The sequence below is a fragment of the Mustela lutreola genome, chromosome 13, assembly GCF_030435805.1.
Source record: "Mustela lutreola isolate mMusLut2 chromosome 13, mMusLut2.pri, whole genome shotgun sequence".
Taxonomy (NCBI): Eukaryota; Metazoa; Chordata; class Mammalia; order Carnivora; family Mustelidae; genus Mustela; species Mustela lutreola.
In genome coordinates this window covers 2,405,104-2,429,222 of record NC_081302.1, presented here as the reverse complement: position 1 = coordinate 2,429,222, position 24,119 = coordinate 2,405,104, and the positions used below count along the sequence as shown (strand labels likewise).

Sequence of the window (24,119 nt, the reverse complement as noted above, 5' to 3'; positions counted from 1 at the left end):
GCGAGCCCGAGTCGGTGCCGTGGCCTGGCCGTGCCTCCGGAGAGGGGCCGCGTGTTCTGAGCGGGCGCTCCTGTGTTCTCTTCCTCCCAGGGTGCTGCCGGCTTTGACGGCGAGAAAGGTTTCCCGGGACAGAAGGTAAGTTGGTGGCGGGAAATGCCGCCTGCTCCAGGGTCAACACGTCTTACAAGGGTCAAACACGATGAAGACCGTGCTGTCGCGGGAAGAGAGATCGTCCCCCAGAAAGACACGCTCCAGACCCTGCGTTTACAGCAACATGGACCTTCCTTCCCCCAGACCATTCGTGGTGCCCGAGTCAGACCCGTCCCGTTTGCTCACCTCTAAGACCAGCGCGTTGGTCTGTCCCCTGGTGGCCTCCTCTGCGTCGCCGGGCGCCACTCTCCGGAGAGTTGCCGGCGGGGTGGCCAAGGGTCTACCTGTGTTTTTCGTATGTTGATCTCCCACATTTTGACACTGTGTCTTTAGTGATGACCCAATTTGTTATGTTTTTTCTGTGTTCTGTGGACCAAGTTTTGACAGTTTTTAAAAAGGAATTCTTAGGTGAGAAAAGTGTCCCGAATCTGGGTCAGACTCAGGATGGTCTGAGCGTGGTCCTACGGGAGCGTACACGGAGAAATAGTTCTCTTGTGAGCGACGGAGCTCGGTTCCCCGTGTACCGCGGCTGGTGATCCGATCCCAGGAGATGTAGCTGGCCTCCTTCCCCCGTGGATGCCAGCGCCTCCCCACCAGCCCCGCGAGGCAGCCATGGTCACGGTTCTGCTGGCCTCGTTTCAGAAGCCCGCGGGCCCTGGGAGGGCATGCCTCTGTCCCTGGGTGCAGCTGCACGGGTCAGGCACACGTCCACACCAGCCAACCAGCTCTCCCGGACGCGCTCCATGACTGCGCGTGAGCACGGACGTGCCGGTAGACTTCTGTGCGGCTTACGGCAGGGCCGGAAGAGGATGCTGTGTGGCTCCCGACCCCTCACCGGGCCTCCTGCACCTCACCGTGTGCAGCCGTCACACCGTCCACGTGATGGCGTGTGACTCTCGGGGCCATGGGCTCGGCGTCCACCGTTCAGTCCTCACAGGAGCCTTTAAGACTCTCTTAGAACTCAGCTCAGCCTCCGAGTCAGGACTGCGCTGGAGCCCACTCCTGGCTCCTCGCAGGGTGGTGGCAGGACATCAGGGGAGCCAGAAGGACGTGGGGCTCACCAGCGTCCCACCGGGGCTCCCCCTCGTCTGTCCAGGGACTGCAGAAGGACGGCCTCCCAGGCTCGGTTTCTGACCTCGCCGGCTCTGGGCAGAGCCTGAGAACCTCCGCACGGGCTCCGGCCACTCCGGTGGGACCGGCCTTGACTCCTTCCCGCAGCCTTGTCTGGTCCTCTCCTTCCCGCTGCTTTCAGCCCAGACTTGGGCCAGGGCGCCGACACCGGGGTTTCCCCGATGATGTCTGTCTTCTGACATGAGTAGCTGATAGGAGTGTCCCCAGGGCGGCGTACCTGCAGGACGGCGGTCCAGGCTGTACCCAAGCAGAGGCCAGAAGGCCAACGTCCAGTGTTTGGATTCCAGTGATCAAGAGAAGGGACAGAGGACCCAGCAAACGTGAGCCTCTCTGAGTCGCCCCCTCCGCCCGCCCACGCAGCCGAAGTTCTGTTGTGAACCCTTCCGTGCTGGCCATGTGCCAGCGAGGTGAAAATCATGATTTTTTTCCTGCACCCAAAACTAACAAGTTTTAGGCTCTTAAAGATCAGTGGGACACAGTCGCCCCTGGAACTCGTTGTTTGCATAAGACTAGATGCTCAGCAGACACCACCTGGGGCCTCTCGCTGCCGTGGCCAGATGTTGGGACCCAAGGCCCACAGCCTCCAGGGAAGACGGGGACACTTCCGGCCGAGTGCGGCGTCTCTGTGCTGAGACAGTTTACTCGACTGTGCAAATAGGAAATGCCGGGGAGACAGATGGATGGTGGAGTCACCTGCTGGTCAGACCGCCAGCATCGCAGACGTGACGGCTGGCGTCCTCTTACTGGACAATGTGCCGTTACTCCTCACGGTCCAGTTCCTAGTCTAATCCCCAGATAATTCGTCCTTGACCACCCTCCCCTGGCTTCCCCCGCCCCTACTGTCACGCCTGCACCTGGAAACACAGCGAGAACCCAGCAGAGGTTGTCGGGACTCGCAGCGTCCCAGACGATTGGGCCCCCAGCTGCCAAGGGTCTCAGATGAGCCCCGAGTGCGAATGTTCCCCTTTACCCTGCTGAGTTATACCTGCTCCTCCGTTCCCCTGCTAACGGGAGCTCCCAGGGAAGCTTCCAGAGCATGGTCTAGTCTCGGGAGGGAACCCCTGAGTGCTCTTCCGTCGCCCCTTCCCGGTTTTCTGGGATTGCTGGTCCCTCCCAACCACTCAGACGCAGCTCGGAAGTGTTGGTGCTGTTTTGGCGAGAGCACGTCGTGTGGGGGCCGCTGCTCGGGGGGTGATGTCCCAGCCGGCAGGTGACACCCGGGCGCATGGGGGGACAGGCGCATGGAAGCGTCCAGCTGGGTCCAGGCTCGATCGTTCTGCCAGGGCACATGCGGCTCAGACCGAACGCCTTGTCACCGGCTCCGTTGCTGGCAAGGTCTTGTAGGATTCCCTGCCCATCTCGAGAGATGGCCTCAGATGAGATCCACAGGGCTTGGGAGACGCCTGCCTCTACTTGTGCATCTTCAGCAAAACCTAGTGAGGAAGGACGTCTGTCCCCACAGAGGTGCCCTGGAAACCAACATCACCACCCTCCATGTTCCTTCTAGAAGTCAGGGCTCACCGCCCACGTGCCCTGGCATTTCACAGGAATCCGGCAAAGAATCAGCGTGTCCCCGGCATCCCGAATGTGGGGCCTCACTGTACGCAGCCATTAGGAGAGAGGATGAATTTCTAGATTTTTTAGAAAGCTTTACGCAGATCTCCAGCTACGACGCACCCACGAGAGCAAGCGTTCCCTTTCGGTGAATACTCAAGGGAAGTAGAAAGGAGCACTTTGCTCTTGTTAATTGAAGACAGATTTCTGAACTAAGAGGTGTTAGTGCTTCTGTTTGGTGTTAACACAAAGTTTTCCAAGCCCATCTTGAAAGGTATTAATAGATGGTCAGTCACAAGGTCATGCACGTGGGGCCTCCGGGCCTCTGAAGGACGCGGCAGGAAGGACGCAGCAGCCCCGGGAACGATTCCTGCTCCGGAGGTGAGCCTGAGCCCGGCGAAGCCCACAGATCTCGCGGCTACTCCAGAGGAAGGCCCGGGACCGAGGAGGGCGGCCGGCACCGCGAGGAGGAAACGGACGGCTCCCACCACGGGCGCGAGCAGCACCAACAGCAGGAAGGAAACGTTACTGCGCGAGGAGGGGACGCTGTGACCAGCTGTGGCCCTCAGAGACCCATCAGCCAAATGTCGTGTTTGAACTTGGTTTGGATCCTGATTTAAACAAATCCACTCAAAAAAAAAAAAAAAAAACAAAAAACCTGTGAGACTCAAATCAGGGAAAATTGGGCAGAGTGGGTCAGAGGTAATTTAATGACTGGCGAGTGTTGTTGGACATAATAATGGGGTTGTGGCCACTTCTCCAAGCCCCGTTAGAGGTACAAATAACATGGAGCATCTTTCTTGCAGGGGAGCAGAGGACCGAACGGTTATCAAGGCCCCAGCGGACCCCCAGGACCCAAGGTGAGCTCAGTGTCCCTTTGGCTGGCGTCCAGACCCGCGCCGATCACCCTGTTGGAGGGGGCGTCCCCCATCCCGTGTGACACGAGATAAGCAAACACGTGACCCCGGCCCTGGACAGATGGGACAGACACGGGTGTATTAGTCACAGGTGTTGTGGGCCCACAAGGTTGCGTGCCCCACAGGGGTGCATGGAAGTCACAGCCCAGGGCAGAGGGAACAGAATGGGCCGTGGGAGCAGGCTTCCCGGTGACAAGAGGGCGGGGCATCCCCAGTCCCCGGGGAGATCACGGTTACCTTGTGTGAATAATTCGTGGGCCGGCAGGGCAGAGAAACTCAGTCACCTGGGGACCAGGTCGGGTGCCGCTGGTCTGGTAACGGGGACCCAGCTGGGCGGGGGGGACTTCCCTGCTCAGGGAGGGGTCTGTCTGCTGAGGACAGGGCTGTTCAGTGGTTAGGCCTTCGGGGCCCTGGGAGACTCGAGAAGGTTTGGGTCTTGCCCTCCAGCTGGAATTAGATCGGGGTCTCATGGCATCACACCCCGCCCACCCCTGTTGCCTCTTGCTGCCTCCGGCTCGTGTCCGCGGGTGGCCTGGACCTCACTTCCCCACGGCCCCGAGGAGACGGGGCCCCAGCCAGTGGCCCACTGTCAGCTCTAGTCCCTGCAAATTCACAGAACGTTCCAGAATGCCACAAGGCGGGTCCCCCATTCTTCTGCTCTCTTCTCTTTCTCCAGGGAGAAGCGGGTGACCGCGGCCCCCCAGGCCCCCCGGCCTACTTCCCTCACCACCCCCTCACTAAAGGTTCGTATGTCTGCATCGCACGGGCCCTCTCTTGTTCCGGACAGTCGTGAACTTGCCGGGAAGGTTTTCTAAGTAAAACAAAACAAAGCAAAGCGGAGCAGATGGTCAGAACATAACCTTTGGAGAACACGAGTCTCAGGTTCAGCTCCCCTCGCTGACGGTGGTGTCTCGGACCCCCATTTCCCGCTGCCGGAGAGAGAGCCCGGCGCTCCCGCGGAGACCCCTAGGTTGGGAGAGTCCCTCATCCTATGTACCTCGTGCAGGCTCTGCTTTCCGTCTGTGATGATGCCACGAGAAACCCCGGTCCTCTCCCCATCGGGCTTCGAGGCAGCAGCCCCAGCACTGCCCCTCCTTTCCGCATGGGCACCGGGATGCTCCCGCCCCTGCGTACCCATCGGAAGCCCCAGACTGGCCACGGTCTGTGATCTGTAAACAGCCACATCCTTCGAACCTTTCGAGGAATCCCCACGTATTTGCATGTTACCAACTGCTCAGAAGATGTCCCCACTGTCCCGGTGGGGCCCTGAGTGTAAGCGAGCAGTTCTGCACGTGATGTGGCTAATGCCTGTCTCGTTATTTTACTCAGCCGCCCAGACTGGTGGGATCGTACCAAAATATTCTAATTCTGTGATACGAGCATTGGTCTCAGAACCTTTTCGTGTGTGAGTCCTTCTGGGTTAAAAGGAAAAATGCTTTCAGCGCCCTCTGAAGACTTGTAGGTGTGTGCGCTTGTGGGTAGCTGAGCGGTGCTGTATGGAGCCCATGGGGGCAGCGATAATTGCCATCGTGGTTCACAGCGACTTCCCCAGTGTCTGGGACAGTGCCGGGCAGATAGTAGGTTACCGGAGCAGACTGAGAAGCGTATGCACTATGTCCTACACATCAGAAAGAGATCTTAAAGGCTGAGTGTTTTAAAATCAAGACGGTCTAATATTTTCCTCCTGCACTGAGCAGATCGGCTGGCTCCCAGCTTCATATGTCCAGGGGTCAAACCCCCCCTCTCCTGCGTGGTGGGAAATTTACATGTGTTTATCCAACATTGTTGAGAACATGGAGTAGGACAGGGGACAGAGTAGGCAGAGGACAGAGCCCATGAGCCCCCGAGAGATGGCTCTCCAGGGCAGCGCAGAGAGAAGAACACCTTGGCTCGCGGACACAAAGCTGGCTGCGTCCCCAGTTCATACATCCCAGTAATGAGCGTGTTGGGAATCCACGCTCAGCACCTCCCTGGACGGCTGGCACGCACCCTCTTCACTGTGGAGTCCGACGTGCGTGCCACGCCAGAAACCCCAGGAAAAGGAGTGTGAGGTCCACGCACTGTTCGTGGTTATGGCAAGATTGAAACATGGCCTTTGCAGGCTTCGGGAACACAGTTGTTGTTTTTTTTTTTTAATTGACGTGGGCCATTTTTCAAAAACGTCACTGACCAAGAGCCCAGAATTCATCCACTTCCCGTTTTCACCAGCTCGTGTTTCTAAAACCATGCTGGAAGGCGATGGCGTTGAGTGGGCGCGTTGGCAGGCGCGGCTGCTGACCACGACAGGCTGAGCAGATCCCCTCGGGGAAGAGGGAAATAAACGTATCTTCGCAGAGTAGCTTCGCCGGAGCTTGTCCGGACCCCGAAGGCTAGGGGAGGATTGTATTTTTTCTTTCTCATGGTCGCAATGTGACCAAAACCATCCACCTTGCTCTTCTCCCAAACTAACGAGAGCGTCTGTGGTTTCACTTGGGTTTTGTGAGCTCTTGCTCGTGCCGGACGGCCGGCATCTGCGCAGCGCTCACAGGGCACGGGCGGGGGTCTCAGCTGCCGCCATCGCACCTGTTGGTTGATGGACTTTTCCTAACCACCCCCCAAGATGGGGACCGATGTTAGCCCTGTCTTGCTGGTGGGGAAACTGAGGCACAAAACCTAAGTGACTTGCCCAAGATCTCGTGTGTAATGAGTAGAGGAGCGAGAGTCAGACCCAGGCAGATCTGTTCTGAGTGTGGGCCTGTCTTCGTTGCAGGTGCCCGAGGTGACCCAGGATTCCCAGGGACCCATGGGGAACCAGGAAGCCGGGGTGAACCAGGAGACCCAGGCCCCCCGGGCCTCCCCGGCACATCGGTCAGAGATGAAGGTAACTGACCCCGTGGTATCAAATGTGTGCCCCACCCCCCAATGTCCACACAAGGCCCTGGCCCCTTCCTGACCGCTCAGCCCTGCCCTCAGCGCTCTCACAGACGAGGCTCAGTGGCCCCAAGCGACCTGGGCGCAGGCCTCCCGGGGAGCGGTCCACCTGCGACAGTGACCCCCACAGGGCCGGGCTGGCGGCTGGCAGCAACTAGCGCGATGCCGTGGGCTGGCCGGCACGGGCGTGGGCAGCTGCCGGAGCTCGTGGCCGGGGCCGCGACGCACAGCATCATCTGGGGCTCTTCTGAGGTTGAAACAGGGTGATGAAGTCTTCCAATAGCGTCCACCCTTACGTCGCTGGCTGGTTGGAGACCCACGATCCTGGGGCCCGCGGGGGACGGGCACTGACACAGATGCTCCGTGTGAGAATCTCATGCTGCTGGTGGTCGCTGTTGGATTTTCAGATGGGAAGAGAGGCTTGCCAGGTGAAATGGGTCCCAAAGGCTTCATAGGAGACCCCGGCGTCCCCGCGCTGTACCCCGGCACTCCGGGCACTGATGGAAGGCCAGGACTCCAGGGACCCCCAGGGCCTGCCGGACCGCCGGGACCAGATGGTAAGTGGAACGAAACTTGGGTTCCGGCAGAGCAGCCTGGCCCGTGCCAGAGCCTTATAGGTTTCTGTGCTACCTAATTCCATGAACCAACGCAGTAGGCACTGTCCTGGGGTGTGGCAGACGCCCTGGGCTGCGGACAGAACAGCCAGTGATGAGGGAAGCCATTGGGTACCCACAGGCCCGTGGGCGTTACCCAGTGGGGTGCGGCTGCCTCTGGCTCCAGTGAGGTCAGCTGTGCGGGGGAACAACTGAGCAGCGCGGTCTGGAAGCAGGTGTGAGCTCGAAGCTCTCTGGCGGCTTGTATTTCGTTCCGTCACCTTCTTCCAGGGTGGAGGCCTCCTGCCTCAACTTGTAGCCTCTCTCCTCCGTCTTACCGGGATCTGGGGCAGACTTGACGGTCTGCCTTCTCAGCCCGCGCACAGCCAAGGCTGCCCCCGACGGCAGTCGACGGAAGAGGGGGCTGCGTTCCTCGAATGAGACGTGGCCGCCGTTGGCCAAGGCCGAGAGGCAAGACTCGCAGCGTCTACAAAGCAGACAAGCCTGAGCTTAGGAGCCCCGTGCTGCCTCGGGGCAGCACTGAATCCTGGGGCAGAGTGACTTTCCAGGTCCCCGTGTCCCCATGCTCCTCGTTCCGTGGAGAATGTTCCAAGGAGGCGGGGGACGTGCCGTCTGTCTTTGAGCTTTGCCGTAAAAGCAGTTATCTTGTCGGCTGCCAGGTTTAAAGGGTGGTTTCAGCCCTTGTAAAAGCTGCTAAAGGGAACATCTCCTCCCAAGAGCTGGGAGAAACGAGGCTTTGAGAGAAAACGTGAGGTCACAGTTTCTTTCTCTGTGATGCGGTCCGTGGTTTATCAGCCTCTCTTTGAAATATTTGACTTTAAATTCCCTGGTTTTCTCCTCCTGCCCCCATGATCTCTGAGCTTCTTCTCTCCAGGCGGGGAGAACAGCAGGTCGCTGACAGACAGTGCTTGATCTCGGGTACGGGTCAGGCTCGGGTCTGTGCCTGGGTTGCTCCCGGCCGTCCCTTTGTCCTCTCTGGAGGACAGCCGCTAGGACCGGTAGGAGCCTCTGTGCACACACGGCTTTCGTTGAAAAATCATCAGCCCCTTCGTGTCCTCCGGTCAATGTCGAAGTGTCCAAGAAATGTCCAATTTTCCTTCAACTGCAAAGCTAGATTCGCACATTCTTCTGGAAATTTTTAGGTGCAGATAATTCCCTGGAATTTGCCAAAGAGTTTGAACAGTATTATCTTTAATGTATTTTTATCCCGGAAGTAATATTTATTACTGTGACATCAGTGAGAAGGGCCAAGGGCTTTCTGGGAGCGTTATGTTTCCTGAGTAAATGTCATCTGCTACGTGTGCCCTTTGGCAATAGGACGGGGTGTGTTTAAAGTCTTTAAAAGCATGAAAATTTGCCTCTATAAAGGAGTGCGATCAACTTTGTCCTTGTCATTATTCCAGTAACTAAATTCCGTTTTGCCAAAGATACAAACACCATCTTGCTTTGTAAATCTCGCTTAGGAAGTCTGTGATTTACTAATGTAGGTTTTCTGTAAACAAATTAGTTTCTTGTGCATATTTTATCCATAAAATGCATGGAACAGTGTCCAATAAATGTCATCAACCTGCGATGGGAAAAGCACACAACTTAGGTTCTCCTTGAAACATTTCTTTTACCCCGTGAGACACATTGTTTCCAAATCACTTTTTTTTTTTTTTTTTAAGCAGTCTCTTGTACAGAAAGTAGCCAACCGTAATGGCCTTTTAAAACATTTTTGTGCAGAGTCAGAATTTAATACCAGTGACCTTGACTCCCACACAGTTCTTCAACTTTTCCCCTGGAATGAAACGCTTGGATTCCTTTCTTGTTAACAGCCCTCCGTCCTGTGGTAGTGTGGCTGCTGATGAAAACCAGCCCGTTTTCAGTTTCTGCAGTTCCCACAGAACCGAGCTACACGTCGGTTTTCTTTCTGAGCTAACTTGCTTGTGATTCTCGCTGAGTTCATGGAATCAGGTGTCGGGGCAGTCCCAGTGTTTTCTAGAATAGTTCAGATTTCTGCCAGCTTTGTTACGCCTCTTCCAGAGAAGCGTGGTACAGACGTCTGAGAGGTGCTCCGCTGCCCCGAAGGTGGAATCACGAGCGTGTCAGGTGAAACCCAGCAAGCAGGGAGGATGCGCCGTGGGACGGCCGTGGGGCTCGCCGGCGGGGACTGGCTCTGTGCCAGACTCAAACCCCGCATCCCCGAGACACCATGACTGAGTGCCTCCCTGTCCGCTGCGCTTCTCACAACATCCAGACGGTGTGGAGGTGAAAATAAAGCCCACGAGGTCCTCCGAAGCCTGAGCGCCCTTGACCTGGTCGCCAGGGACCGGGTGCACGTCCCAGGGGTGCCGTCCTGCTCCACGGGGGGACGCAGCCCACCCCTTCCTCGAGGGCCTTCCGCAATGCCGCTCTGTCCTTTCCCTCCTAGCTCACGGCTGTTCTTCGGGAGGGGCTTTTGTTGCCCCCCCCCCGTCCCTCCTGCACCGCTGGGGAGACGAGAGTCCCTCAAAGTTCACTCTCGGACCCTTGTCTCTGTGCCCTCAGCTTGGCTGGACCGTGCGGCTTCTCCAGGTGAAGCCCAGACTCGGCCCAGCTCTCCCCGTGTGTCCGGCCCAGGCCTGCACTGGGCCCCAGACTCACTCAGACAGTCGGCCTGTCCCGTGGCCACCCTGCCTGTCTCACAGATGTCTCGGAGCTTCATGCGTCCAACTGAACTCTGGGTCTCCTGCCGCCCAGGCCCCTGCCCGACCTGCCCTGAACGGGGCCTCGCCCCTCCCCGCAGACCCGGGAGCTCGGGCCACAACCCCCGGGCGTCCCGCAGACACCTCACTTGCCAGCAGCCGGGACGCCTCTGCCTCTTGGCTCCGTCCACTGCCCTCTGCTCACCGCCTGCCCTCCCCGAAGCCAGCACGGCACCTGCCGTGGACCTGCCGGGTAGACCGTGTACCGTGTAGCCCACTCACGACCGGCCTCTCCTCTTTCTCTCTCTGCTCGACTCTCCGCAGGGGGCAGGCGGGGGCAGGTAGATCTCTAACCTGCGCGTTCCTGCCACTTCCCTCCTCAGAACTCGAGGGCCCTGGGTGCCTCAGCCGGTTAAACCTCCTACTCGTGATCTCAGCTTCCAGTCGTGATCTCAGGGTCGTGAGTTCAAGCCCGACGTGGAGCCTACTTTAAAAAAACAACTCTGCCCTTGGGGTCAAATCCACAGCCCTGGCATGGCCCCTTCGCCTCCCCTCGATGCCCGGCTTCCCCTCACCTCAGGGGCTCCCGGACACACTCCTGCTGTCTTTGGCGCGGTCCCCGGTGCCCACCTTCAGCCACTGTCTCTTCCTCTCCAGGTCCGAGGCTCTGGTCCTAGAAAGGACTGTCCTCGGCCATTTGAAATGGGCTTTCTCCGCTGCTGTCTGAAAGCCCCACAGCCCAGGCCGTCCTTGAGATTCGGGCTGGTTTGTTTAGGATTATGTGCCTGCCCCACCCCCACCCGCTTGTTAGCACCCCGAGCGTCCGCCGTGTCGCCTCCAGTGTTCCATGTACGTGGCTCCGGGGCACCACAGGGCTAGCCAGGGCTGGATGTGTTGGACACATCCGTGCATGAAGGACGGATACTGTCTTCAGTGTGCGGAGAGGCCAAAGAGCGCGGGGCAGGAGGACCCGCCACCCGACTTAGGAGCATTCGGACTGAGCTCCGCGTCTGGTGTCGCTTCTCCAAGCAAATGCCCTTAAAATCCGTGTTTGCTCCCCTCCCGGCTCTCTTGGTGGCCTCTTTCTCGCCGCCCCCAGGTACCACGGGGTGGGGATGACAGCAGGTGTTTCAGGGCGTTGGGGGTTCTGGGTCTGGCGCTGTGAGCGCCACGAGGTTTGTCTGTGAGGACAGGCTCTGGGGGACATGCCCATCCTTGCCCATCAGCACGGTTCCCGGGGCGCGATGCCCCGTCCCCGCCACGAGGTGGCGCTGCTGTTGAGAAACCGCGGGGCGATGCGCGGGCTTGAGCTCCCGTTCCTTGGGCTTCCCGTATCCTTGCTCGGAGGTCTGGGAGCCTGGAGACGCGGCAGGACCTCCAGGGGGGCCCTGATCCCGGACACTGGGGGTGAGGGTCTGGAAGGGGGTGGGAAGTCAGAGGGTCCCAAGTCGTCTGCGTTCACCACGCAGACCCACGCGTGCACCTGCTCCGGGGAACCCCCGTAGGGAACCGAGGTCATTTCCATATCTTGGTTTGTTTGGGATTTTGTCTTTTGGGGAGCCCCAGGTGGTGTGGGTCTTGGAATAGGAGTCTCAGGACATACAGAAAACATGTGGTGGATTTCAGAGAAACAGCGTGAAGATGTCCTGTGTCCCTCCATCTGTGAACGCCTGCAGACTTTTTGTGGACAAGAAAATCACTTTTTTTAATTATTATAAAAGAACGTGTTTAATATTCAGTGTTTCAAAATATATGGGAGGCTAAAATCAAAGTATAATTAGTAAAAAAAAAATCTTAAGAAACTAAAAAAAAAATTTTTTTTAAATAGAGTAAAATACGTGGCTGAAACATGAAAACATTTCCTTGGACTGCAAGAAAGGTTTTCACAGCAAAGGCTTTTATGTCTCGCTCCCAAAGGAAGACTGCAGAATAGGCTCTTGCTTCTCCCCCCATCCCCGGGGACTGTCCTGGAATGGAGCTGGGTCCTCTGTTGGGGGACCCGAGCAGTGACCCTTCCAACCCTGGGTGCAGGGAGAGGTGGGGTCTCGGTGCGGCACTCATGGGCCCTCCCTGGGTTCTCTCCGTAGGTTTCCTTTTCGGCCTTAAAGGAACAGAAGGGCAGGCGGGCTTCCCTGGGCCTTCTGGCTTCCCCGGCGCTCGCGGACAGAAAGGATGGAAAGGTACGGACTGTCGCATCGCGAGTGCCGGAGGAAGGTGGGGAAACCACTCCTGTGGCCCGTGCTGCTGCCTCGGGGCGCCCAGCCCTGTGGTGACCCTCACTCCCCCCATCTCTGCCATCCCTTCGTCACGGACCCTTCTGGGGGTGCAGAGCCCAGTAGGGACGGAAAAGAGGTGATGCCTCGGCACAGTGATGCCTCGGGCTGAAGCTGATGATTCTTCTAAGTGCTCAGCCCAGTGTCACAAGCCCTGCAGACAGTTCCAGAAAGTGCGACCACGGTGTCATCACAGCTTGTCCTCCCCGCCTCCCTGAGTTAGGGACTCATCACCAGTGGGGACAGGACGAAGCAGGGTCTCCAGCACTCGCCCCCAGTTGGTGGGAGCGGTGCGGTCGAACAAGCAGAGCGAGGGGTTCCTAGTAAAGAACTACGTCGCCTTTCTGGAGCAGGGCCAGCCCCGGTGGCCCTGAGCCACACGCCCTGACTTGGTGGCACGTGGGGATGTGCGCGGATGTGGGCAGCCCACGGTGGGCGGGGCCAGCCGCAGGAATCAGACGCCGTGGAAGGCTGTATCCCCTCGCCCCGTGAGCCACCTCCTGTCACCTGTGCCACCAGCAGTGGTTTCCGGGGCCCCACCACAGCACGACGGAGAAGGGACGATGAGTGTCTCATCCCTCCCACCCAGGGTCTTGGCCTCTGAGCCGTGGCTCCAGCCAGGCACCCTCCCCAGGGCTCCCCTGTTACCCCAGACCCTGGAACGCCGGCTCCCCCCAGCCCCAGGCCCAGAAGGCCCTGCTCTCAGCCACACACACACACACACACACACACACACTCCTCTGTAAACAGTGTGTTGTTCAGCTAATCTTGGGGAGACAGGGCAGGACTCCGTACCCCAAGGAAGGACGCCTGCTCCTCGTCTCGGAAACAGTCCCCACCGGGCACGGGAGCAGACAAGGTCCCGGGGCGCCTCCTCGCCGCTCCGGCCCCCGCCACCCTGGACTTCCGTCGCCCCGCACAGATGGGAAGGGTGTCTAGCACGCGCCCCACGAGGAAATAACGAGTCTTTCCCTCTGCCTCCCGCTGCAGGGGACGCCGGGGACTGTAAGTGCGCGGAGGGAGATCAGTTCATCCCGGGGCTCCCAGGGTTCCCAGGACCCAAGGGCCTGCCCGGCACCAACGGAGAGCCAGGAAGGAAGGGGGACCAAGGAGACCCTGGCCGGCACGGCGTCCCCGGCTTCCCCGGGTTCAAGGTGAGACCCCGGCTCTAGGGAAGCTGACGGGACGTCCTGCACAGCTTCTGCTTGAGGTGAACACAGACCCAGACCAGCGAGCCTCACATGCCCCATGCCCCATTCAGAAAGGCCACGTGCTCCAGAAGGAACTCGAGAACGTGTCCTGGTGAGAAGGGGAACAGCACGGCCACTGTGGGAAATGGTTTGAGGTTTCCCTGGGAAGTCAGAGGCAGAGTTACCGTGCGCCCCGGGAGGCCCGCCCCTGGGAACCTCGGAGGGCACGAAACACACGTCCACGCAGAAACTGTACCCAGATGTTCCAAGCCTGCTGCTGATAGAAGCCGAGACGTAGAGACGACAGAAACGTCCATCAGCTGGCAAACGGCTAAGCAAAGGCAGCGACCCCACACAGCGGAATGTCACTCAGCCCCAGGAGGGACAGGAGCTCGGGTACCCGCTACGGTGGGGGGAGCCCAGAAACATGCCGAGTGGGAGGAGACCGTCCCAGAAGAGCAGAAGTCACGTGATGCCCTTCGCGGGAAGAGTCCAGGACGGGCAGCTCCAGAGACAGAGGCAGATGGGGACCTCCAGGGGCCGATGGGGGGGACGGGCAGTGAGTGTCACGGCTGAGGAGTCTCCCTGGGGGCGGGAAGAAACTGTTCTGCAATTAGATTAGCGATGATTACACAATCTTGTGAAAATACTGAAAAAACACCAGATTATATGCTTCAAAATGGTGAATTTTATGGAAAACAAAACAAAACACTAGCATCTTGAATGTAAAACGCTTTACTGAACGTTCACCTTTTGAAATTTAGTACAGACCCGGTGCGGCATTATATGAAATCTCCCTTAACGGGTAAGAAGTGAGGCCTCCAGGTTAACCGTGAGTTCCCAGGAAGGCAGGGATGTCCCGGCCGGTGGGTTCCGCGTGTATCAGCGGAGCAGACTTCATTCCACGCCCGTGAAAAGAGTGTCTGTAGGTCTTCCTGCAGTGACAGGTTTTAACCGAAGATTTCAAAGCCGGTTTCAGATAAAGGCAAAGAAAATATGCTTTGTTATTTACTCATTTATTTGTTTTACTTAAAAAGAGAGCTGCAAGAGATTTATAGTTTTCAGTTTACTTACCCAGCAATAGAGGAAAAATTGCTTGGGACCCAGGGCCAAGGGCGGTTAGAGCGATCTGGCTCCGTGACCTGGGGCAGGGGGGACAGGTGGCCCCACCTGGTGCCGGGGAGGGGGTTGCTCCCAACGGGTCTGTGGCTTGGGAGCTCCAGCACAGTCCGCTCCAGGCCCGCACAGTTGCTCAGAACACAGACGGTTTATCCGACTGAAAACAGCAGGTGCGATGCCGTATCCTGGCTTAAAAATGATACTGTCCCCAGCTCCTGGCCGTCTGTGTGTGTGACGCGTAGGTAGTGAGAGAGCAAACTTGCGAGGCAAAACTGGTGGGATCTTTGGTTGTTTACAAATTGATCAGGTCTTTCCTAGAAGCCAAATGGACCCCATTTTGCACACCGGAATGTCTGGAACCTTCCCCCAACTGTAGGGCGCCCTCGCCCACGGCATTTTTGTCGGAGGACCTCTGACACTGTGTTTGTCGCCTCGCATTGCATTGTATGCTCATGGGTCCGGCGACCCTGCAGCAGCAGGAATGCCTGCGATGATTTTCCGGTTTTTTGACGATTGTACCGATCGAGTCTGCAAGAGCGTGTGAAGTTGGGAGTCCGTCGGGAAAGGGGCCCCTCTGTCGCTCCGTTGGCCCGGCCCCTGCATACTGAGTGCTGGCTGCTACGCGTTCTCCTGGACACGGGAAGAATCTGGCCCTTTTCTGCCAAGAACTAAATCAATAAATCAAGTAAGTGTTGGATTTTTCAGGACATTCCATTTAATTAGAGCGACACAAAGATCTCCCGTGTTCTTGCAAATGACAACCAAGATTTGCCAGCAACAAGCACACACAGAACACACTGACCTCTCGTCTCCGCTCATCGGGAGACCTCCGCTAGGCTTCACGACTGAGACCCGAGCGTTCCTGCACTCGGCTTGTCTCTAAAGTGCGACGCTTTCCTCCAGCCTTAACCTCGGTCAGGAAGACGCTGTCCACAAAGGACTCCGTTGCTGTCAGTCCTGAACAAACGCAAGTGTCCTTCGTACCTGGGAGGCTTCGTGCCTCCTCGAGTCTCAGCGACGTCGTTAGGAGGCAGCAACCTTGTGTTCGTCTGAGGCTGTTGCTTCTCAGAAGGTCACGAGTATGTGAATCCCTGGGAGCTGGTTGAAATACAGATTCTGGTTCTGAGCCGGGTCTGGCCCGAGGTCCGTGTTTCTGACGGGCTCCCGCGGGGCCGATGCAGCTGGTCCGCAGACCACACCGGGACCAGCGAGGTTCTGGTCTTCACGACGCAGTCGCATGTGGCTACTTCCATTACGTTTTGATTATTTGAAGTTTAAAAGTCAGTCTCAGCGGCCACCTTCTAGTGCTCACTGAGCGCCTGCGGTTGGTGGCCACCAAAGCGGACAGCCGGAGACGAGATATTCTCCCGAGGCAGAAAGGTGTTTGGGGCCGCGCTGGGCTCGGTGACGGGTGAGGGCTCCAAGTCGTGTGCAGTGAAACTCACCATCTTCCCAGGTGTCCTTAACAGAATGAGAGAGGACGACATTGTGTGCTTGTCTCCACAGGGCGCACCTGGCCACATGGGACCTCCCGGGCCCAAAGGGCTGAAGGGGGACTCCCGAGCAGTCACCACCAAAGGTCAGTGTCTGGGGGCGGCAGTCCCTGGCCCCACAGTCCTCCCGCGGCCGCTCTCGCCAGAGTGGCCTCACCTGCAAACCCTCTCCCAGGTGAGCGGGGACACCCGGGGGTCCCGGGTGTGCCGGGACTGAAAGGTGACGACGGTGTCCCCGGGCGCGACGGGCTGGACGGATTCCCAGGCCTCCCAGGCCCTCCGGTGAGTAGCGTGACGGCGGCAGAGAGTGGGGGCTGGCGCCGCCCAGGCCCGGGGTGGTCTCAACCTTCACCCCGCACTGACTCCAGCCAGCACGGCCTGGGCTGTTGGAAGGACCCCAGGCCTGCTGGTGAGGAGACAGGGAGGTGAGCCGGACGTCACGCCCCGAGGGCTCACGTGACGCTTAGCGTGAGCAGAGAGTCCCCTGCGGGAGCCCCGAATGGGCGTCTGCAACGGAGCCCCCGGCGGAACCCGCCGCAGCCTCTCCCCAGGCTCCGGTGGCCTTGGTGTCCCTGGGCTCGTGGACGGCTGTCCTCCGCCCGAGTCTTCACATCTGCCCCGTGCGTGCTGTCTCTGTGTGCACGTCCCTCGTCCCCTTCTGTGGGACACTCGCCTCCCCTTACCCTGATGGCCCTCACAGACCCCGTTTCCAGAGCAGCCCCATTCTCGAGCCGGGGTCAGGACCCCAGCATCTCGCAGGGGACGCGGGTCCCCGCACTAGCTTGTCGGCCTCACTCCAAGCCCAAGCTGCGCTGCTCCATGCAGCTCGTGCCCGCCACGGCACCGGCACCGGCCGGCTCTCAGAGCCCTCCTCCCCGCCCTTGGAAAACATCCGATTCTCCAGAACCTCGTACTGCTGTTTGAATGACGACCCTGAAAACTATTTCCACAAAGAGTTCACGTGGCACAACCGTCCGAGCGTGACTTGGGTCCCAGTGGGTCCCGTCTGCCCCCACTGACCTCAGCCCCCTTGTACTGCCCCACGCCGCCCTCCTTCTGCACCTGCTGGGCACGTCCATGCACGGGGAGCCCCCACGTCTGCGAGGCCGCCTCGTCTCCTCACCGCAGTGAGCACGACGCTCGTTCTGGTCCAAATCAAGGACTTTCTTTCCTTCAATGATGGATCGTCCCCGTGAATAGCGGCTGCGTCCCGATGCCCAATCACAGCAGCAGAACCCGTGTTCCCGCTCCTGTTAACCCAAACCCGTGCCTAACTGCTCCCACAGAACCTTCTGCGCACGAAGGTCCGGGCCAAGGGGACCCCAGAGGCTTGGGAAGAGCACAGGAAACAGACCATGTGCCTCCCGGACTGTCTCCCTCTGTGTCCCCGGGATTGACCAAAAACCTGATTCCTGTGCTTGGCCAGGCCCTGACGGCAGATGCCTGTTAACATCCGCCATCCTGCAGCTCTGTGTCCGTCACACCCACTCGGGGGAGCGGGAAAGAGAACTGGGGTGTGGCAGCCTTTGAGGTTGACGTGATTTTTAAGAGAGAAACTGAATTTTCACACAGGGCGATGGCATCAAAGGCCCCCCAGGGGACTCAGGTTACCCAGGAGCACCGGGCACGAAGGGCACTGCAGGAGACAGGGGCCCCCAAGGACTGGGCCTCCCCGGCCCCAAAGGCGAGCGTGGTTTCCCCGGAGACGCCGGACTACCCGGACCACCAGGCTTTCCCGGTCCCCCCGGTCCCCCTGGTACTCCAGGACAAATAGGTATGAAGGGGCACCCTCTTTGATCATTTGATCATTCTGTCACAGGACACTGGCCCCAACTGTCCTTTGGCAAAGTGGGACCTCCCTGGGGCTCCCGTGGGGACACATATCACGCTCTCAGTTCTTGGCATGTTCAAGTGACCCTGACTACGGGGCCTCCAGGCCCCCAGATTCTGGTCACACTGGGCTGGGCTCTCCCTCGGGTGCCGGGGCACGGGGGCTCTGCACAGACGCTCAGCGGTGGGCCCAGCTCCCCTGCCAGCCCGGCCTCCCCCGCGCGCACCCGCAGGGTCCCTAAGTCCCAGCCGTCTCATCCCTGCGTGTGTCTTGTCCCCAGACTGTGACACAGGCGTGAAAAGGCCCATCGGAGGTGACGGACAGGAGACCGTGCAGCCAGGTATGGTTACGGAGACCGGGGTGCTCTGGGATACGGGAACGTTGGGTTTATGAGCTACGCGACCCGTCACGATGGCTGTGGGCGCCCGCGGCAAGTGCAGAGCCGCAGGAGGAAATGCAGACCGTGCCAGGCTTGGGGTGGGCGTGCCCTCCACGGCGGCTGGTCGTCAAAAGCCGGGCAAGCGTGATAACGCATCGCACCCCGGGTTCCTACCGATGGGAAGCAGCAGCCCACCACCCAGCGAGAACTCAGCGGATAAGTGTGGTCATGCTACCGTCTGCGTGGGGATTGCTTCAGGAGGGGTCCGATCCCTGCCAGCGGAGAGCTGGGTCGAGCACTGAGCACTGCTGTGAAGAACCGGGGCTGGCAGACAAGAGGGGGACATGTGACCCCCGAGCCGAGGCCCAGAGATGGCAGAAGGGACAGGAGAGATCCCGTTGGGGGCTGAGCCGCCCCACCTCGAGGGTGTACTGAGGGACCCCCATGGGAAGCCACGATGAGTCCAGGGCACAAGGGGTGAGGATTTTGAAGAGGTCTGCACAGACAGTAGGGTGCTCTGAGACCCTGTGGACGTGGCAGGGCGCTCGGGGTAAGGGTTCAGGGTGGGCACTGCGGAGCCTTCAGGGAGCTGGTGGGAGGCCCCCAAACGGGAGACCCTGCAGGCCGAACCCCCACATTCTTCATCCTGATGGCCTGGCCGGGCCACCCCAGGGACCCCAGGGCAGTGGAAGAGGCCAGATCTCAAGCACATAGACGGAGCCCCACATGAAGACCTGCGAGGGTCTCCCTTAGAGGCCAGATGACAGCACCCCCCGGGGTGCCCCTGCCCTCCGCCACCCCAACCAATGGCAAGTGGCTACAGCAGGTTCTGTGTTTGGGGGCTCACAGCAGCTCAGTGCCATGGCTGATTCTGGAGGCATCGAGACTCACAAAGGAGAGATTGAATGATTCCTTTGGCGGCCGCAGGCTGTCTCCTGCGACTGGGGACATCTCCGGAGGAGAGCCAGGCGGTGCCGCTGGCAGACTGGGACGGCCCCAGAGTGCCCGGTCGGGCCCCGGCGACGGGCCTCAGTGTGCGGGTAACATCACCAGCACGGTGCCCGGTCGATTTGACGGGACTGACTGCACTGGCACTTACGTCATTACACAAAGAAATTGGGCCTTTCTTTACGCTGGAATGTGATTGATCAAATCATTAAATGACTCTCATAAAACAGCAGCTGGTTTTGTTGGCAGCCGCTTCTGCCCTTGGCGGCACGGGAAGCCGTGAGGTGGGCGCGAGAGGCCGCCCCGCTCAGCCCCATTCCTCCCCCTTCCCAGGTTGCGTCGGAGGCCCCAAGGGGTCGCCAGGCCTGCCGGGACCCCCAGGCCCCACAGGTGAGCCAGAGGCCTGTCCCTGCTTCTCTGTGTCTTCACTGTCACTGTCGCTCTCGGCTCCTCTTCCTGCTGCCCTGCCCTCCTCCGTGCGCGTGGACGTCACGGAGTCCCGCGACCATGACCTGCTACCGCAGACCGTGGTCACGCGTGTAGGGAAGCGGCTTTTCCTCCTCGCCATGGAAGATGCGTGAAAACTGACCCCTCACTCAGCCCTGGCTGGAAGAGAGGGTTCCTGCCGCACAGAGCTTCACCTCTGCGGGCGCCCAGGCCTCCACGGGCATCCATGGGCAGCGGGAGTCGGTGGGGTCCGCGGTGGGCGTGGTCAGCCGTCAGAGGTGCCCTCCGGGCTGACATCCCCCAGCTTGTCTTTTCGGAGGGTCCCAAGGACCACAGAAGTCCCACAGACCTGCTGCCGGGGTTCGCTCTTGGGGCGCTGACGTGTATTGTGCTTTCTTTGGGCTATTTAGGGGCCAAGGGCCTCCAAGGGACACCAGGACTCTCGGGAGCAGACGGAGCACCAGGGCTCAAGGGTCTCCCTGGAGACCCCGGTCGTGAAGGATTCCCAGGACCCCCAGGTAAGGCAGGGTCAGACCCCCACACAGCCCCATAGGTTTGGGAGGGGACCACGTGGGACGTGGGGGCCCCAGCTCTCTCGTCTTTGGACACTTAGAAACTGCCAACACGGACTTGATGACCACTTTGTTCTCTGGTTGGGAAATTAAAAATTCTTGAGCTTTCCGTCACTGCTATTCTGCTGACCCCCTCGGCTCCTGCAAGAAAAGAGACAGGTGTGCGGGACCGTTTTCTCTGGTTGATGAGGAATGTTTTGAGGGCAAAGCTGTGGTGCCCTCTTCTGAGACTGTCCCCGGAGGCACAAGGCCCTCAGGTCATCGACTCCACTCTGCTGGTCACTCTGCAGACAGCCCAGGAGGGCGCCCAAGCCCCGCAAGGGCTGCTGGCCCGCTCTGGATTGGGGAGATTCGGGCCCAAGAAGCAGACGGTTCTAGAGGCCTTCTGCACTGGAGCGACGTTGTGGGGCTACGCCAGATGGCAGAGTGGGAGAGAACGCTGTGGGCCCCGGTGGGCAAGGCCTTGAGCTGAGACCCCCGACGGCACACTTGCTGTTTGCAGCCCCTTTCTGGTGCCTCCCTTGGCCCGTCACGATGCTAACCTCCAGGTATGGGGACAACCCATGTTTTCTTCCAGGGTTCGTGGGGCCCCGAGGATCCAAAGGTACAGCGGGCCTTCCTGGTGCGGACGGTCTCCCTGGTCCCTCCGGTCTGCCGGGCCCCATCGGGCCCCCAGGGGAGAGGGGCCTGCCCGGAGAAGTTCTGGGAGCCCAACCTGGGCCCCGAGGAGATGCTGGAGTGCCTGGACAGCCTGGCCTGAGAGGCCCTCCGGGAGAGAGGGGCCCACCTGGATTCAGGGGTAAGTCTTTGCGGCAGGAGGGGCACAGGGAGCCCGATCCCACGGCCCCGTGGCGTCCGAGGGGGGTTTGCTAAAGCCCACAGGCCGTATGGAGTGTATGTTGCTTTTTCTTCCCCACACTCAGAACATATCCCTTTAGAATGTTCTAGGACAGTAATCGTCTTCGGGTTTACATTCCCCAGCCAGGACGGGCCGTCTGAGACGTTGACACCTACAGACTAAGGATGCTCGCCCTCTGTTCCCAAGCTGGGAGTGAGCGGGAGGTTGGGGCCATGAGCGGGGGGTCGGGGCAGGGCTTTCTGCGGAATGTGGGCTGCTGGTGTGAAGGGAGGCGGCCGTGTGAGGAGGGCGAGGCGGACAACAAGCGTCGGAACGAATGCGGCTTCGCAGGCGGGTGTGACACGGACGAGGGAGACGCTCCCCTGCCCACAGCACCATCCGTGTACACATGAGGACTAGTCGGATGCGTGCACGGGGCGTCCGATGGCTCTGTGAAGCCGGCGTGTGCAGAACTGGCCTCAGAACCCCACACGCCCGCGGTTGGCGGGACACGGGCAGTCACGGAAGGGCTCACACTGGTGTTCGGGGCCATGTGCCCTGGAGACCACCGACCACTGGTGTTCCTGATCAGATACGGAGATGCGGGGAGAGCGGTGACTTTACAGCTGTCTGTGCCGGCTCCCGAGCCCGGGGAGGAAGGGGGCTTCCTCTATGGGGCAGGAAGCGGGTGTCCCGGCCCCCCAGGGCCATCGGGCCTCCAAACACTCGGGCGAGGGACGCCTGACCCTCAACAGGCAGGTGGAGTCACCAGGCTCAGGCGCCCCGGTGGGTTCTTGGGTGAGCCTGTCTGTTTTCAGACCTGAGGCTGGGGCAGGGGAAGGGGCACAGGGCAGGGAGGTCCCACGTTCATCACATCCGCACTGTTGGCTGAACAGAAGAGCCCCTGCGTGGGTGCTGGGCTTCACCAAGAGATACGCGGGGCGGGGGGGGGGGGGGGCAAAGAATGGAGGGAGGAGCCTGGGAGGGCCAGAGTGCACGCACGCGGGCTCACACTCGTGCACGCACGCGGGCTCACGCTCGTGCACGCACACGGGCTCACGCTCGTGCACGCGGGCTCACGCTCGTGCACACATGTGATCATGCACACACAGGTTCCTGCACACACGTCCACGTGCTTATACACACACACATGCCTGCTTGGGGACACAGACACCCACACACGTGCCCACACACTCGCTCTCACACACGACCACGTCCACACTCACCCTCTTACACATCAAGGAGGGACGGGCCCGCAGGCGAAGTCAGGCAGGGGCAGGGACCCACTGCCGGGTCGGCCAGGTCTGTGCTTGCCCCCATGGCGGCCCCCCAGGCGGTTCCAGAGAGGCGGGTGTCCCCCGGTGGAGGCTGCCCAGCTGGCGCACGGGTGGGCCGGCACAGTGCACGGCAGCCTCCCAGGCCTCTGTGTGAAGGAGCGGCCGGCATGTGTCCCCAACAATGTCCACTGCTCTCCAGCTGCATAAACCCCCTCAGGGTTTGGATTTTGGATGGATTTTGTACACTAACTACTTCCTGCAGACTTCCCGATAAGTTTGAGCACAAGGACCAAGGGCCCAGCTTGAAATCTGGGCCTGCGGCAGTTTCCCGCCGTCCGTGTCCCCTCGGCAACCTGCTTACGTATGCGGACTGATTAGTACGAGTTCTGACTTCAGAGCATCAAAGCTTCAAGAACCGGTTTCCACAAGGGTCCCACCCACCCGGGCAGTGGCAACGCGGATGGGGGGGCTTGCTGGGCGGCATGGGCCTGGCGCAGGGACGTGCAGGTGCCGCCTGGGTGCAGAGAGAGAGCAGGGGCCCAGGTCCACGAGTGACGGGTATTTTGCTGAAGGAAGCAGATTCTTTGTAGGTATTCCTTTTTCAGCAGATGTTCTAGAAATGGAAATGGAGTTAAAATATTGGGCTCTGATGATGAGCTCTGAGGCCATGGACGCCGCCGCAGTCGGTGCAGAATCCTTCATGCAGCCTGACCCGCCCACTCCCTGCTCCAGGGACAGAGGTGCCCAGAAACCGGGCTCAGACGTACAGACCCGACAGCCTCTTTCCCCATGAGCCCCGTCAGCTCACCAGCCTGGAGGACTGTTGGTGGTGATGCCTTCTGCCCACCGTCATGGAGGAACAGCAGGGGCCCGACTCCCCGGTCAGACCTGGCCGTCTCCAGCACGGCCTGCCGTCCAAAACCATCAGCCCCACGAGCGCTACACTCTGTTAACCCAGAGGAGAAGCTGGGCCAGAACAGCGCGCTCCCTTCCCGTAGCGGGACTGGACAACGTGAGGACACGCACCTGTGCGTCTCGGGGGAGAACGTCTTGGCGGAATTCTGCTTCAAATCTGCTCCCGCTCTTTGCAGACCTTTCTGCCCCATTCCGTCCACACATCAGACACCTGGGACACATGCCTGCACGGCGAGTTCTGGGTCGGCCCAACACTGTCTGGGTCCCTTTTGTTCATGCGCCTCCCTCGTCCACCAACCTGTCCACCCTCCACGCGGGGCAGCCTGCATGGGCCGTAGTCGTGGGCTCAGTGAGCATCTGTGTCGGGAGGTCACCGGAGCAGCACTGGCAACGGCCATCGCCTGTCCTGCTTGTGCCCACGGAAGGAACGCGCTGAGCTTCAAAGTCCGGGAAGAAAGAAGAGAGGCCAGGGACTGTGGGGGGGGGGGGGGGGTGGGAGAAAATACTTGCTCATGGGACCCGTGGGTGGGGTGAGCAGGATGTTCTAAGCATAAAAGCAAGGGAAGAAGCGGTGCACGTGCACGCACACACACACACGCGCACACGGTGCATAAAATCTGCCTACGAATGCTCATCTTCACTTCAAAAACACAATGGAACTTTGGGCAGCAGAGCAGAGTGAACGTCACAAGAGCCGTGGAGGAGATCCATCCGTGTACGTGGAGAATACTGAAGTCTCTAAGGAAAATATCTGAATCCCCAAAGGAAAATAGTAGCAAAGAACAAAACTTTCTACCAAAGCCAAACACGGAAAGAAAGGACTGTCCTGCTGTCTCTGCCCTGTGAGTCGGATCCGGCACTTGCCCGAGCCCACCCTGCCTGCCCTGCCAGGCTC

At 59.7% G+C, this 24,119-nt stretch overlaps 1 protein-coding gene and 1 long non-coding RNA gene across 3 annotated transcripts in view; one reads left to right on the top strand and one right to left on the bottom strand.

Annotated features, from left to right (window-relative positions):
• Positions 1-24,119, top strand: part of COL4A2 (collagen type IV alpha 2 chain) — a 153,324-nt gene that overhangs the window by 110,599 nt on the left and 18,606 nt on the right. For both annotated transcript variants that reach the window (XM_059143852.1, XM_059143851.1), the window contains 14 exons: positions 91-135; positions 3,642-3,695; positions 4,429-4,495; positions 6,502-6,612; positions 7,070-7,219; positions 12,030-12,122; positions 13,206-13,369; positions 16,031-16,103; positions 16,193-16,299; positions 17,590-17,791; positions 18,129-18,188; positions 19,509-19,565; positions 20,033-20,140; positions 20,772-20,993. In XM_059143852.1, the coding sequence (XP_058999835.1) occupies positions 91-135; positions 3,642-3,695; positions 4,429-4,495; positions 6,502-6,612; positions 7,070-7,219; positions 12,030-12,122; positions 13,206-13,369; positions 16,031-16,103; positions 16,193-16,299; positions 17,590-17,791; positions 18,129-18,188; positions 19,509-19,565; positions 20,033-20,140; positions 20,772-20,993 (1,513 nt within the window). The remainder of the gene's footprint in view (positions 1-90; positions 136-3,641; positions 3,696-4,428; positions 4,496-6,501; positions 6,613-7,069; positions 7,220-12,029; positions 12,123-13,205; positions 13,370-16,030; positions 16,104-16,192; positions 16,300-17,589; positions 17,792-18,128; positions 18,189-19,508; positions 19,566-20,032; positions 20,141-20,771; positions 20,994-24,119) is intronic.
• Positions 3,832-6,508, bottom strand: LOC131813533 (uncharacterized). Its single transcript, XR_009346857.1, has 2 exons — positions 4,750-6,508; positions 3,832-4,563 (listed from the first exon to the last, which is right to left on the bottom strand). It is a non-coding gene; the product is annotated as an uncharacterized LOC131813533 (long non-coding RNA).